The sequence below is a fragment of the Myripristis murdjan genome, chromosome 16 (assembly GCF_902150065.1).
Source record: "Myripristis murdjan chromosome 16, fMyrMur1.1, whole genome shotgun sequence".
NCBI classification, from domain to species: Eukaryota; Metazoa; Chordata; class Actinopteri; order Holocentriformes; family Holocentridae; genus Myripristis; species Myripristis murdjan.
The window spans coordinates 7,651,320-7,665,833 of NC_043995.1; the positions used below are offsets into that span (position 1 = coordinate 7,651,320).

Below are 14,514 nucleotides of genomic sequence, written 5' to 3' on the forward strand. Positions count from 1 at the left end.
ATGCGACACTTTGTTTTGGTCATAAACTGCCCATTTTGCTCATGTGTAGTTCTGTGTGTGCTTAAAAGCCATGGGAACTGCGTGGTTTTGTCTTTGTTTTGTTCCCCACTTTGCTCATCAGTTGCCGAAAACTGTTGGTCATATTTATATGATTGTGGGATTTGACCACTGATTTGTAATAAGCTCTGTTTTTATTATAGATCATTGGGGCTCACCAGTAATCTTAGATCATCATTTCTAAATTGGAAAAGCTTACTGCCCTTGGACTTGTAATCAGTCCCTACCTTGAGTCAGTGTTTGCTCAGGACAAGTGATGAGGTTGGAAACCCAAAGGAATTATGCATTGAAGCATCAAGAAAGAACCTTTTTTATAATGTGGTCCCCTGAAGATGTTTTAAGTATAGACAGCATCACTAGCTGCACAAATAGCTAAAAGACACATCATGAAAATCAATGTACATTGGAAAGATCAGCTGATCCGGACTTTGCCGTAGGATTTGTGGGGTGTTTATCAAGACGCTGTCACCCAACTTGCAGCACACTCAGTGACTCATTTAAACAGCATTTAGGCACTGTCAGCTAGCATCAGTGCTCACAATATCTTTTAGCCTTCACAGTGTGTGTAGGCAGTTGTGAGTATGTGCCCTCAGGTGTATTGTGCATGCTGTTATACACGCAGAGAAATATGTATATATATACATTTGTGTGTGTGTGTGTGTGTGTGTGTGTGTGTGTGTGTAATCATAGAATGATAATGTAAGCACAAGTTCAAGAAAAAGAAACTGAATAATGTTAATGAGAAAGATGGAAGAGATTATTTTTTAGAGTGAGTAGAGAGGGGAATCATTAAATATTTCCCAAAGCGGCATGAGGTCCTTAAATACTGATTTGGCACCCAGTTTGAACTTCTCTCTGCCTGCTGTGTGTAGAGAAGTTTTTTAAAAAATGCAAGACAGTGGATATGAGGAGTGGGAAAGTGGAGGTGGGGGTTGGGAAATAGCCCGGTTGGCAAGAAGAGGAACAGGCAAGGGTGTTTGTGCTGATGAGCGTGGGTGGTGGTGCTTTTTTTTTTTTTTTTTTTTTTTTTTACCCAAATGACACGTCTTCAGACTTGAACACAGCTGCAGCTCCAAATGAACACTGGCTGCTCATGTTAACCACCCATGAACTTAGCCAAGCCTTGTGAGATAAATCTGGTACTGGCACATTGGTGCTGAAAAAAAAAAAACAAAACTGTATGGCACAAAATACCAGTTTACAACTCAAAGCTCCAGTTCTTGTGTGGAGTTGTTCTTTAAAGGTCAGTTTTCGGTTTGGAGTGACTCTGTTCTGACTGGAATGAGAAGATACTGCACCTTTTAGGAGTCAGAAGTGAGAAGAGATGAGACGAAATGGAGCCTGTGAAGGCAAAATGCAGAGGTCTGTCCAGTGTGTAGGGGCTGAACCATGGCCTGGACAGGGCGTCCACTCACAGCCTCAGGGTTTGGATTTGACAGCAGGCAAACAACATTCATTTAGAGCTGTTCCAAATACCGTTTTTTGGGCTCTGGAGCTTCAGTGGTAATCAACAGTGAATATTCAAAGCTTCAGCCCGAGTGGTCCGCAGCTAATCCCAGAAGCTACCGGACTTATTCAGGCTTAATGTTTTGTGCACAGTTATCACCGTATGATCAAGAACCTCAGCGGCTCACCATGTAGAGCACACACCAGAAACTAGCTAAGACAATTAACTGTCTACTTCATTCAACCACGCGGCTCTCTTCCTGTGAGTTCTCATACTACTGGCTCTCCATGTCACTTTCTTACCTCATTCACTTGTGTAGCGCTCTCTTTTTTTTGTATGCCACTGTGGCCATGTTCACTCCAAACGGGAGTGAAAAATCTTGACATGTGTTGCGAGTTTACCCACTGCAAGTCAACAGCCTATAGATCTGGCTCTAAAGAAAAAACAGCACTGTAAAAAAAATCACAGCCTGCCATTTCACCACTGTAAAAAATGACGAGTAAAGTCAGCAGACAGCAGACTACCATTAACAAAAAAAAAAAAAAAAAAAGACAAAATTGAAAACCGAGTACCTACCCTAACCTACTTATGCTATGTTGTTGTGATTTTTGAGGTGCACACATCAGCTCTTGGGATTGCCTTTGCAAGCCACATTTACCAAGAGAACCCCCCTCTCTGTATCGCTGTGAAGACACTGCGGCGTACTGATGCAGAAGCATAAATCAAGCTGTAGGCTGCATCATTGTGCACTAGTTGGAGGGGATAGTTGTAGTCAAACAGAAGCTGACTAATGGTTGAACAAAGAGTTGGACTGGGTTGGTCCACTAAGGACGGGTTGACAGATGTTGCAGATCAGAAACCTGCAGGATCATGTGTCAGATGATCAGAAGGCTGTCACATCAGGATTCATGGTTAGATGGTATATATTTGTATAGATGAAATTTGGGGAGTTCACAGCACTTTTGTTAGTGTCTGTCAGCACAAGTGTGTCCTGTGTGTGTGTTTACGACGGTGAGCTAACAGCAGAGTGAGCTCTCGAAGCCTCTAGTTGACTTGATGGCTCTGTGAGAGCAGATGGGCAGTGAAGGCATGGCAGAGTTTCAGCAGATTGCTGCCTTAGCTAATGACACAGAGGAGATTAGACCAAACCTCCACGGCTATCATGTAGGAGAGTGTTTTTGCATGTGGCTTTGTGTGTGTTTGTGTGTGTGCATTTGTGTAGTGGCCTAGGCCAATCAGTGAATGGTACCCAGCTTAACAGATTAGGGCCAGGACATCATGACAGAGGACAATGGCCAGCTATGATGCTTGATGCCTGTGCACAAACACACATGCACGCACACACACACACACGCACACACACACAAACCACACACGCACACACGTACAAGCCCACAAGTCTCAAGCATAAACATGGACACAGATTGCTACATGGTTTCACAAGCACATGCACGTGTACAGACACGAGCACTGATGCACCAACACCTGGATTCATTTTGATTCATCTGTCCGACACACTGATTCAGTGTTCAAGTGTGCATTTTCCTCTCCGGTGAAAATAATGAAAAAGAAAAATAATTTTTATGAAGCCTCTCAGCCAAGTCATCAGAGCACTGCAGTGGTTCTTCAGTTAATGGAAATATGTTAGAAGATGGCTTGCCCCTGTTGGTTGAATGGCCTGATTTGATTACTTGAGAAAGGATCTTATACAAGGATGGCATGGGTTTGCTAGCATAAGCCATTCAGCCATATTTTTCTCTTTATAGTCTGTCTTCCTTTTATTGTAAAAAACAAATTGTACTGCATGAGTGATGTCTGCCGGTTTTGCTTCTAATAAATGCTTGAAGATGAAGGTCACAGGAGAGGTACGAGCAAACATATGGTGCTCTTATCCAGGGGCTCCACGCTGCTGATTTAATACATTTAATTATTTCTCGTCGCTGTCTGTAATTAGCATTATTACAATGATGGCGGCTGTCATTAGTGTCGCCAGTTCCTGTGAGCAGATATTGGTAAATGTTTTATCTCTTCAATTAACCAACCGTCATTTATGTCTTTTTGTATTTGTGTGTCCGTCTGTGTTTGTGTCTTTTGTCTTTGTGTGTATATTTGTGATGCTCTTACAGGCAGCGTGTGTACCAGTGATGCTGAGTAATGGCTGGGAGCTACCTTTCTCAGAGATCATCAACTGGAATACGGCCGCTGTGATTGGGGATGAACGGCTGCTACTGCAGGTAGGAAGCTCATGCAAGCCCATAGTTGGATTTAATTAGGAGTTCATTCATTTGTCACATCCATGGTAATATTGGACAATTTCTGCTACAAGACATCCACACTAAAGCAAAACTGGCCTTTGTAATTCATCTGGCCTGGCTACCTAGTCCATCTTGATTTGTGAAGATGAACAACTGGGGTAAATATGCTAACTGATGTCCACCTCTGTCCCAGATCCCCTCCACGGTTCGCTCCATCCACCAGGATAAGATCCTGTCTCTCAGACAGCAGACCCAGTTCCTCTGGGAGGCCTACTTCAACTCTGTGGAAAGGATAGTGCTGACCACACTGGAGGTACACACAAAAGCAGACACAATGCATAATAATAAACAAGTCAAACTGAATTTTTTTTAGATTCTTGTGGGTATAGTATGGAGTGTGATACATGTATACGGTTTCTTTCTCTGTCATTCCCTTTGTAAATTTCACCAGAGCAGCATGGAGAAAAATTAGATGCACATGCTTGAGATTGGCCTCATTGCAGTAAAATTAGATTTTCTACAGCATGTAAATAAAGTGTACGTCACCATTTCTGTACTTTATATCAATACCATCTGGAATCTTTTTTTGTCTCATTGCAGCCTCTTGTGATTTCAATATTTGAGCTGTTACTGCTGTAGTTTCAACACTTAAATAAAATACTGACTTAATGTACTTACTAAAATACAATACTCGATTAAAAATTTAAACAAGTATGCATACGAGCGTAAAGATGCATATTTGGTATAATTCTATTCATTTGTTAATGTATACATTTGAGATCCGTTTGTCATACTTATTGATTTTGTTCTGACTAGTGCACAAGTGCAGGCTCTGTTCTTGTGATAGTGATAGCCACATTGAAACCACTGTGGACAAGATTGAAAACCGAGAGGGAAGATATGAAGTGTAAAACACTGTTGCAATGTTTTGAGGCCGTCATTTTTTATTTATTGTATTTATTGCTGTGGCTTGGCTATCAATCATGTCAGTGGTTTGTTCCTGTCAGAGTCCATTTATCTGTTTTCTGCTTGGGGAGTACCAACCTATCACACTGCTCTTGGGCTAAAGTTTCACCCAGGCAAAGATGAGAGACAGGAAGGATGTAGAGGGAGAAAAAATGATAGGAGGGCGAGGCAGAGAAAGAGAGGATGTGTAAGATTGGTTGTAATCCTTGGCAGGCAGCATTCTTCACTGTATTTTGTGCCAAGAAAATGAATGAGCATAGAGGAATCCCAGAATTTAGCCACTTTAACTATTTTATTTATTCTTATTATAGCATAGGATCTGTAAATTATGGCTCCTTAGCTACCAGAGTGGCAGGTAAATAAACTTACCAACCACAGCCAAACTAGTGTGTATCAGCATTTTGCTGGTTGCTAGTTTTAATTTTGGTGGTTGAATGTTAATTCATAGCCAGATAATAAAAAGGCCATTAACACAGACTAAAAGCTCTCCCATTGCCCAGGAAACTCCAATATCCCCAAAATTACCATTTGGGTTTAAAATGTTTGGTCATTTTTCACACTGCCATAACAAACCTTAACAAATCAGACTTCAAACATGGAATATCTTTTCAAAACCCTTCACATTTTGCTACTGTTGTTATCTCTGCACTTTGTGGGTCACCTTCAAAGGAAGCAATTCAAAAGGAAGAGGTTGTTGGTGAAGCCATGGTTGGTGTGGCATGAGTGAGAGAGAGCTTTTTAAATTTATACTATGAACTGCAGTCAGAAGCCTCCAGTGAATTCTAAATGACTCCAAATACTAATAATTCAAAGGCAAGATACAAATTTGAGAGACAATAGATCCCCAAGGGGAATGTTTAATAATCATATAATGCAGCTGAATAGGTGTTTGGACCATTTAAGCAATCATTTGTTATGGAAATAAAATGAGCTAACCAATGTTATTTGGGGGGATGGATTACAAGTGCAGTTTTTCAATCAGGGTACATTTAGGCATTATTACTTTCAGTTCTACTGACTACAGTTAGCACTATTAGTTGCTGTCCCCAGATAATGTTACACGGGCTGGTCTCAGAGATGAGGAAGTCTGGGCGCCGGAAGGCTGGGCTGGGGTTTTGCTTTCAGCAGGATAAACTTACATCCCCAAGGAGCTGATCTTCGATCTGTTTACTCTCTCAATATCTTAACCTTGCTCTAAGAGAAAGAGGAGTAGAAGACTGATTAAAGACTAATGTTTTGGTTTCAACTTTACCCTATTTGTAAGTCACCTTTAGCAGGGAATTCTAGATATTTCACTGTGGACCCAGTGAAGTTGCACCTGAAGGTACCCTCGACCCCAAGGATCTGTGTTCCCTTAGTTCCTGAAATCCAAGCTCAGGGCTGACATTACTCTGTAGCTGACTCATAGCTAGTGCTCCCTTTGAGAATTTTAAATATTTTATTACTTACTGTATAAGTTTGGGGCAGAATTATGAAACGTCTAGTACCAACTCAGTCCACGCTCTCGCAAAACTGCTCTGATGTTACTGTTTATTTTCAGTCAGACTTGTAATAGAGTAGTTAAATTATGCAGAATGCACAACTTAGAAAAAGAGATAATAGCACAATTAAAACTGAAACAGTTTAGATTACTCATTTTCAAGTAGGCTGATGCTCATCAGTATGGTGGCATCGCCTAATTGATTAGTCCTTAAATCATCAGCAACAGTTCATTCTGCTTCCAGAGATCCAGTCAGTCCCTCCTCCCTTGTTTGGGAGGAGAGGGAAGTGAAGAGCCTCAGCCCGGTGTTTGTCTCTGAGGGTTCAGTGTTAGTTTTTGCAGTTGAGAGTGTTACAATAAAGTTATTTTGTGATATTTGATTGTTTTCAGTGCTCTTTTTTTTTTTTTTTTTTTTTTTTAAAGCTTATTCTTGGCTGCTTGCTATTTCTTTGTGAAGCCTGTCAGTAGTACACTCACATTTCAGACATGGTCCCATCAGCAGGTTAAATGTGTCAACCAAATCTGCTATAATGAGCCAATTCCATACCATTGCAGTCAGGAAGTGCCATTGCTGAGACGCTTTATTCACCACTGAGTTGACTGGCAAAATATAAAACCAGGTTTTGAATATGCCAGCACAGCAGGACCACCTGTCCTTACAGGTTTAAGGGCGGCGGATATGGAGGATCTCCAGATAAGCAGTTTTTATTCTATTTTGTCTTCTGACTTCTTTACATTAAGAAGGATATTGGTGTCTCTTGTTCGTCTGCTGGCCCTCCCTTTACATTGAAATGTTATTTTCAGGGTGATAAAGCTTGTGATTCTGCCTGCAGCACAGCTTGTACACATGCACAAGTTATGCTGCTACTACATTCTACCTTATTGCTGTAATACAGCAGTGACGAAGGGTGGCTAGATGTTGCAAGATCATCAAACAATATCCTCTGACACCACAGCCAGAATTACTCATTGCCACAGTTCCCTGTTGTTAGTCTGTCCTTGGAAACCAGGTGCATTCAGCTCTAGATCCTCCTTGATACAAAACTATCCTGGTTCTTTCTCTAGGATATTGGGTAGATTCAGTCTTACGGTCCCATAAACCCTAACTGGGTTTAGAGACCCTTTTGGACAGGATAGATGTTTACAGGCTACCAGACAACCAGCACAGGAACTAGTGAATAGACACTGTTTACGTGGTGTGTACTGAGGCATAGGTCATGAGAAAATTCCCTCAACAAGCTACTGGTTTCCTTTGAGTTCAACCTCAAGAGATATTGCTTAATCTGTTCCGTCTGTCATCGCCTACACTGACAGTTCTAGAAAGAGGGAAAACTGTGGGTGGTCTTATCAGGCCATGCTACAGGAGAAAATAACGCTGGATAAGTCCTCTTCCACAGTGGCCGACTGAGTCACTCTGTCTGAGTGTCCTGCTGTTGTAGTCGGACCGCTTTTGTAAGTTTGTTTCTTTCCCTGATAGATCAGGGTATCCAGTGTCTCTAGTTTGCTTTCATTTCACTTTTCCTACAATTGCTCATTTGCCTCTGGTGCCTTTCATATCTAGCATGTTTTTCACATCATGGTCTATCCTGAGGTTATTTTCCCGAATTGATAGGGTTGTAAGAATTCACATTTTGATTTGATTCAAAATTCTCATGGTATTTTGAGCAAATTTTTAATGAAAAAAAATATGATTGAAAAGATTTTTTTGTTTGTTCGTGAGGCATATTCAGTGCAACGCAAAGTGTTTTCTTTTCGTCTTCATAACATTTTAAACAAATGTATCTTTAGACTCCTCAATCTCCATGTGCTCCAGACTTTATCTTTTTGTAGTCTTTCTTTATTTTTTCTCCACTGTTTGCCTGTGCGCTGGATGCCCTGTGCTCCCAAATCAAGTGAGGCATTTGAATTGGCTACTTTTTTTCCCCCATTTCTAAGCACTGATCTATAATGTTTTATTATAGATGTATAATATTTTTTGTTATAGATCAGTGTTTCTTACAGCTAGAACCCACTGAATCCTTTGAAACTTCAGCTACAATCTGTGTCAGGCTGTTTAACTAACTTGTTTTAACCTCCATTTGTTGAAAGATTACACTCTGACACTTTTTACAACATTTTTCTCCCATGGGCAGCGGGTAACACTGTGATATTTGATGATGCACATTGCCATATTTTTGCATTGCGAAGTATTGTGTCGCAATATATTGTTTCACCCTTATGAGTGGATGACGAATAGGCCTCTTCATTTATTTTTCCACAAGATTCTTGTGACTCTGTCAGTAGTGAAATGGTTCCTGTCCTCAAATAATGGAGAGAAGGTTTTTATGTTAATGCTTTACCAAAAACAGCTTGTTGAGATTGTTGGTATTCTTAAATTCATCAGCTATGGAAGCTTACAGCTAACAAGATAATAAAATAAATCACCGCCCAAAATTCACAGCATGAAGTGATGTGAATAAAATAGTGAAGTGAAATTGCTGCCCTTGAAGTTAACGTACAGTGTATATGAGAAGACACTGAGGACCTGTCAGCTTAACGCAAATTTTATTAAAGCCAGTCATCCGTAGCCTGCACTACACGTATTTATGTAAACTGGCTCTCATTGTTTCATTTTTCAATTTGAGATATGTCAGGGCATCTTTGTCTGTATTGTGTTTTCCGAAAAGCACCGTGGCTCTGACAAAGATTTTGCTCAATTGTAAGTGAACAGACAGAGGATCTTGGTGCAGAGCTGCTTTTGGAAAACAAAACTGCTTATATCTGACATCCTGTCATCCCATTGCAGTAAATGCAGTGCAATGGGATATCATAATATGGGTTCCACTTTCCCAAAAGCACCTAGACTCTGTGATCCTTTTTTCCACTTTGAGTTACAGTGGAACAAGGAGTGTTGAGATTGTTTGGTACCTACTGTTCACAATCAGTTTTTGGACGACTTTAGAGAAAACAATAGTTTTGATGCTTTACTGGCAGAACATAAAGCTTCTTCTCTTCTCTTCTCTTCTCTTCTCTTCTCTTCTCTTCTCTTCTCTTCTCTTCTCTTCTCTTCTCTTCTCTTCTCTTCTCTTCTCTTCTCCTCTCCTCTCCTCTCCTCTCTTCTCCTCCATGCAGATCATCCAGGACCGGGTACTTCAGCACCCCTCAAGGAGCAGCCTCATGTGGAATAGTCTGCCGGGAGGCCTGTTCACACTCCCTCAGTACTCCACATACCTGGGAGACTTCCCCTTCTACTACGCCAAGCTGGGTTAGTGCATTATGAATCACATTATATATGCACACACATCTGGAAGAATGTATACACACAGATGAACACACATATAGGTGGACACTTTTTCCATACCTGAAGTGATTGCTAATAAGAACCACATGAGAGACACAATAACAGAGTATATTAGGTCTTATGAGTCATTACATTGTCTTACATTTGCATTTATGAGGCCTTAATTTCAGCATTAGCATTTTCTAGATACCTTTCTAAATACCTGCAGTGCTTATTTGAATAACAAAAAGACTTGTGCAAAACTCTGTTAAATTTCATTAAACCTTGCCTTAGAAAGTCTTCAGAAGCGTTAAATTGAACTCTGATACCTGTAGACACCGTGACTACGTGGTGAGGTTTGATAACCTCTGATTTTCATTCATGACACAACATTAGCACAGCTGGCCTGTGGCAGCCCTTGCACGCCTGTAAATCTATCATCTGAATCACTCTGACACTGCCACGAGTTATTCAGATCATCTGTATTTATTCATAAATTGTCACAGAGAAGTACACCAATTAGTTCTGCCACGTTGCCATGTTGTATGTGTGTTTGGTTAATTGGCCAGACATGGAGCTTGTTATTGACATAGGGACTTTGTTGACTGGTGCCTTTTCCTTAACAGACGTAATTAGACTTGAGCAGTTTCACACCAAATAGCACGCAGCTTGAAGTAAACAAGCACACACCATGAGACACCCAGCTCTCAAAGAGGTGTTAACTTGTGCATGACAGAAATTGGTCCTCTAATTCCATTTTGGCTTAAAAACCAGCCAAACAAGTTGGCAGTTATCATCAGAAACTGTGGCAGAGAACTGACACTACCATAGCAAAACTGGCCTGATGGACAACTGATAGTTTTATGTATGGACGGATTTTGATGTTGCTATCTAATCATGTCTTATTTTGCTATTAACGAAATCTTCCCTTTTTTATGGTTAACTGGTTGATCATAATATTCAGGGCTTTAAAAACACATTCAGACGTCTGTCAGTGCCACTTCAGTACACTCAGCTGGTGTCAGGGTGCACATTCATCCTCAGTCATTAAGTGATATGCAGGCAAACTTAAGAGCCATTCAGTTTGATTCTGCAAAATGAAAAGTGCATAAATACACAGCACCATCATGTACTGTTAACTCGTAGAGAGCTAAATTAAATTACCTTTTTTCTTTGAAAAAATACTTAAAAATCACTAATTTGGCTGATGAAAATGAAATTTATGCACCCTCTCAATGTACGCACTCAAATTCTTCTTTTTGATCAAGTTGACCCACACGTCTGTGGTCCACTCAAAATGGACTTGTGATCCCGCCAGTTCAGCTCCTGTGCCTTAGACTTTTCTGCTATGATCAGATCTTACATATTTTGTGGACTTTTTCATGAGATTCAGTTCCAGCTAAATAAACTGTGTGAGTGGAAATGATTCAGCACTGAAACGTACTTGGCAAATTAATTTTGCTGATTCTGATTGTCTCTGCTGCTGTTTCCTGGCTGTGTTTCAGGTATCAAGCCATACTCCAAGTTCACGGCGATCATTCATGTGGTGACCCCACTAGTGTCCCAGTCCCAGCCGATCATCAAGCTTCTCGTGGCTGTTGCCAAATCCCAGTACTGTGCTCAGGTAATTCAAAGCACTGCTGTCAGTGCAGTCACTTTGCAGCTGGGAGAGGCTGTTGTATGAAATGTAAGCATGAAACTGGGGTTCTCATACATTGTCAGCAACGCTCCACACTTAACAAAGGCACTGTTTTACCCATTATTTTTGGCATTTTGTAAATGCCAAGGATGTGAATTCAGGATTTGTGTATTTACATCTGACCAGAAGTTGTCGGTGCTGTAGCTGGCATGTAGTTGGGGTGGTGCCTCAGTTCTGACAACAAATTTGCACTAACAGGAAGAAGTTGCTGTATTTACCACCTAAATAAGAAGTTTTTTTTTTTAAAAGGGTCCAAACTGAAATGCTCCTTTGTAGTGGGTTTGACCTTTTCAGATTTTTCCAGCCTAGACAAGGTTTGAGAATTTGAACAGATACCTGAAAGACTTTCGCGATACTTCTTCCTTGTCGATACACTTGTGCCAAGTATTGATATTTGAATATTCAACATAATTTCAGCAAATGCACATTTGAGTTTCTATGAGGCATATTTTTTCCCTGCCTTTAGGTATTTGAACTGCAACTATTCTGTCATGAACATGTTGCAGTCGCTGTACAGATCAATATACTGAAAAACATTATTTTGCCTTTTCCGGGATATTTTTTTTCTTCCTCAGTTACAGATATTGTAATGGATCATAGCTGATTATCTTACAGTACATCTAATATTGCAGAATCATTTGTACGGTGATACGATCGTTGTCATTGGTAAAATATTCTGATAGTATCGTATTGCCAGTTACCCAGTGATTCTCATCCCTAATGTTTATTGTATTGAGACGGATTACTAAGCTTCACATGTTTTCCTCTCTGCAGGTGATAGTTCTGTGGAACTGTGACAAGCCTCTGCCTGCCAAGCACCGCTGGCCTGCCACCTCAGTCCCTGTCATCGTTATAGAGGGGGAGAGCAAGGTAAAACGCTTAGAATAGTAATGATTTCACTTTCTCTCATCAGGCAGTTACCGCACCCATTCTCCAGCTCGCCCTGGAAGCCTGTCGTTTGTGTAATTCAATCAGAGATGCAAAACGGAATTCCTTAGCAACACTTAGTGTCTTACCAAGTGGTTAAAGTGGTCAGAGTGTGTCGTCTGCTATTCCCAGCCCTCTGCACATCCAGCACTCGCTCTTCATTTGCTAGTGGCCAAACTAACCAGAATAGATACTGAGTTGTGGACGCTTTGCACTGCGGGACCAGTGCATAAAGAGAAATGGCATCAAATGCTCAGATGTTTAATGGTGCACCATGGAAAAGGATTGAGTGAAGTGAGGACTGTTTAGGTTTAGCTAACAAAAAAACATGGAATAAGCATGCAATCTGTCATTATCACAATTAGAACCATGTAAACTCAATCATCACATTTCACTTTTTCCACATTTTTTGTAACTTGAATCTAAATGGTCCTCAAAAATCAAAATCAAAAATAAGATGTCATTCATTGTTTTCCCTTATTGACTGAGCATATCATATTCTTAACTCCATTGTCTTAAAGATAATGAATAAGACCTCATACTGTCCACAGTTACATTTAATGAGCGTGAATAATACACACTACACACGTCAGAGATGCATGTACTGCTGAGGCATAGCAGTTGCTGAATTGAACATGGGTTTGTGTTCAAGACAGCTCGCAAGGTTATGGCTGCCAGGAATAGAAACCCACACAGTATATTTGGAAATGAATAAGCATTTAGATAAGTATGCATATTTTGCTAAAATTGCAAAAAGCCTTCTAAGCACTTTTTCCACAGTGCCATTTGCATAGATACATGTGGGGAGGTGGGGGCTGCAGCGGCTAATCAGGCAAAACACATTGGTGGGGTACACACTCCACCGCTTGAACATTTCCATTCCTATTTATAGATCATCTGTGAAATTGAGTGTATTTTTTCTAGCCTGCTGTGATGTCAGTTATGTCAACATACATATTGTGCTGTCGCTGCCGTTAACACACTGTAAAAGTGGCAAGAAGAAATGGCAACCGCTAACAGGCATGCACAGAGACTGGCAGCAATAGTAGCTGTATGTCAGAAGTGCTCAGATGGATCCTGTGTGTATATATAGTGGATTATTTTGGGGTGGGGGTGTTCCTTTTTGCAGAGAGCAACCGACTTCAATGTTTCGCTTGTTTTTCTGTGTTTTGCATCTCACCTCAGGTAATGAGCAGTCGGTTCCTGCCCTATGACACTATCCCCACTGACGCTGTGCTCAGTCTGGATGAAGACACCGTGCTTTCCACCACAGAGGTCAGGCAGCCACAAAAACTGCTGAAAACAAGCACAACAGTTATAGTGTTAATCAGGAGTACATGGTATATTTGTTGCAGTTGGTATTTGTTTACATTTGTCACATAAAAAGAAAACAGCTTAATTTGTTTATGTATGTATTTATGTATCTAGTTGACACCATTTCCATTAAGCTCAGGTCCTAGTTTCTTGGCTTGATGTTGTCCCTCCCTCATTGCTCTTTTTCATTTTTTGTCTTCCTTTCCTCTTGGTCCAGGTGGACTTTGCCTTCACAGTGTGGCAGAGTTTCCCAGACCGGATTGTTGGGTATCCAGCCCGCAGCCACTTCTGGGACAGCAACAAGGAGCGCTGGGGCTACACGTCCAAATGGACCAATGACTACTCCATGGTGCTGACCGGGGCTGCCATCTACCACAGGTACCGTGCTGACCCTCTGCTCTGCTCTTGTCATTCAACTCCTTTCTCTTCTGTTCAATTCTAATCTGCTCTCAATTGTAATTCCCCCCAGCTATTCTTTTCTTTTCTGTTGAGCACAAACACAACACACTCAATTCCCAGATTTTCCATTATTGCTTAGTCACTCCTCCCGCTCCCTCTCCTAGATACTACCACTACTTGTATACCACCTACCTTCCAACCAGTCTGAAGACCATGGTTGACCAGATTTCCAACTGCGAGGACATCCTGATGAACTTCTTGGTGTCCTCAGTCACCAAGCTGCCGCCCATCAAGGTCACCCAGAAGAAACAATACAAGGAGACCATGATGGGGCAGGTGAGGCAGAGTGTTCATGCTATTAAAGACCCCATTAAATGGACTCTTACTTTTCAGATTTTATATAGTTCCTGTTGAAACAGGATGTTTTGGGGGGACATAGTGCAGGGAAGGATGATTCACAAGTACATACCAATGGAATCCAATGGGATATCAGTTTAGGAGAGAAACACAATTTTATAGGGATAGGTGGATGAGAGAGGATGTTTAAAGATTTCTGAGGGTTTTATTGGTTGAAACTTTAGTTTACTTCCACTAGTGGAGGATGATGTCACTATTTAAGCTGCTCAGATAGATAAACAAGAAGTAGAAGTCATATGAGGTCATTTCATGGTTACTTTAAACTTTACTTTATATGTCAAGTCCAATCACTTG

The 14,514-nt window shown here is 40.9% G+C and overlaps 1 protein-coding gene across 1 annotated transcript in view; it reads left to right on the forward strand.

The window, feature by feature from the left end:
• Positions 1-14,514, forward strand: part of LOC115373772 (exostosin-1a-like) — a 55,985-nt gene that overhangs the window by 36,248 nt on the left and 5,223 nt on the right. The window contains exons 3-10 of the mRNA XM_030072328.1: positions 3,631-3,738; positions 3,953-4,072; positions 9,317-9,449; positions 10,970-11,088; positions 11,938-12,033; positions 13,276-13,365; positions 13,622-13,782; positions 13,968-14,139. Of these exons, the coding sequence (XP_029928188.1) occupies positions 3,631-3,738; positions 3,953-4,072; positions 9,317-9,449; positions 10,970-11,088; positions 11,938-12,033; positions 13,276-13,365; positions 13,622-13,782; positions 13,968-14,139 (999 nt within the window). The remainder of the gene's footprint in view (positions 1-3,630; positions 3,739-3,952; positions 4,073-9,316; positions 9,450-10,969; positions 11,089-11,937; positions 12,034-13,275; positions 13,366-13,621; positions 13,783-13,967; positions 14,140-14,514) is intronic.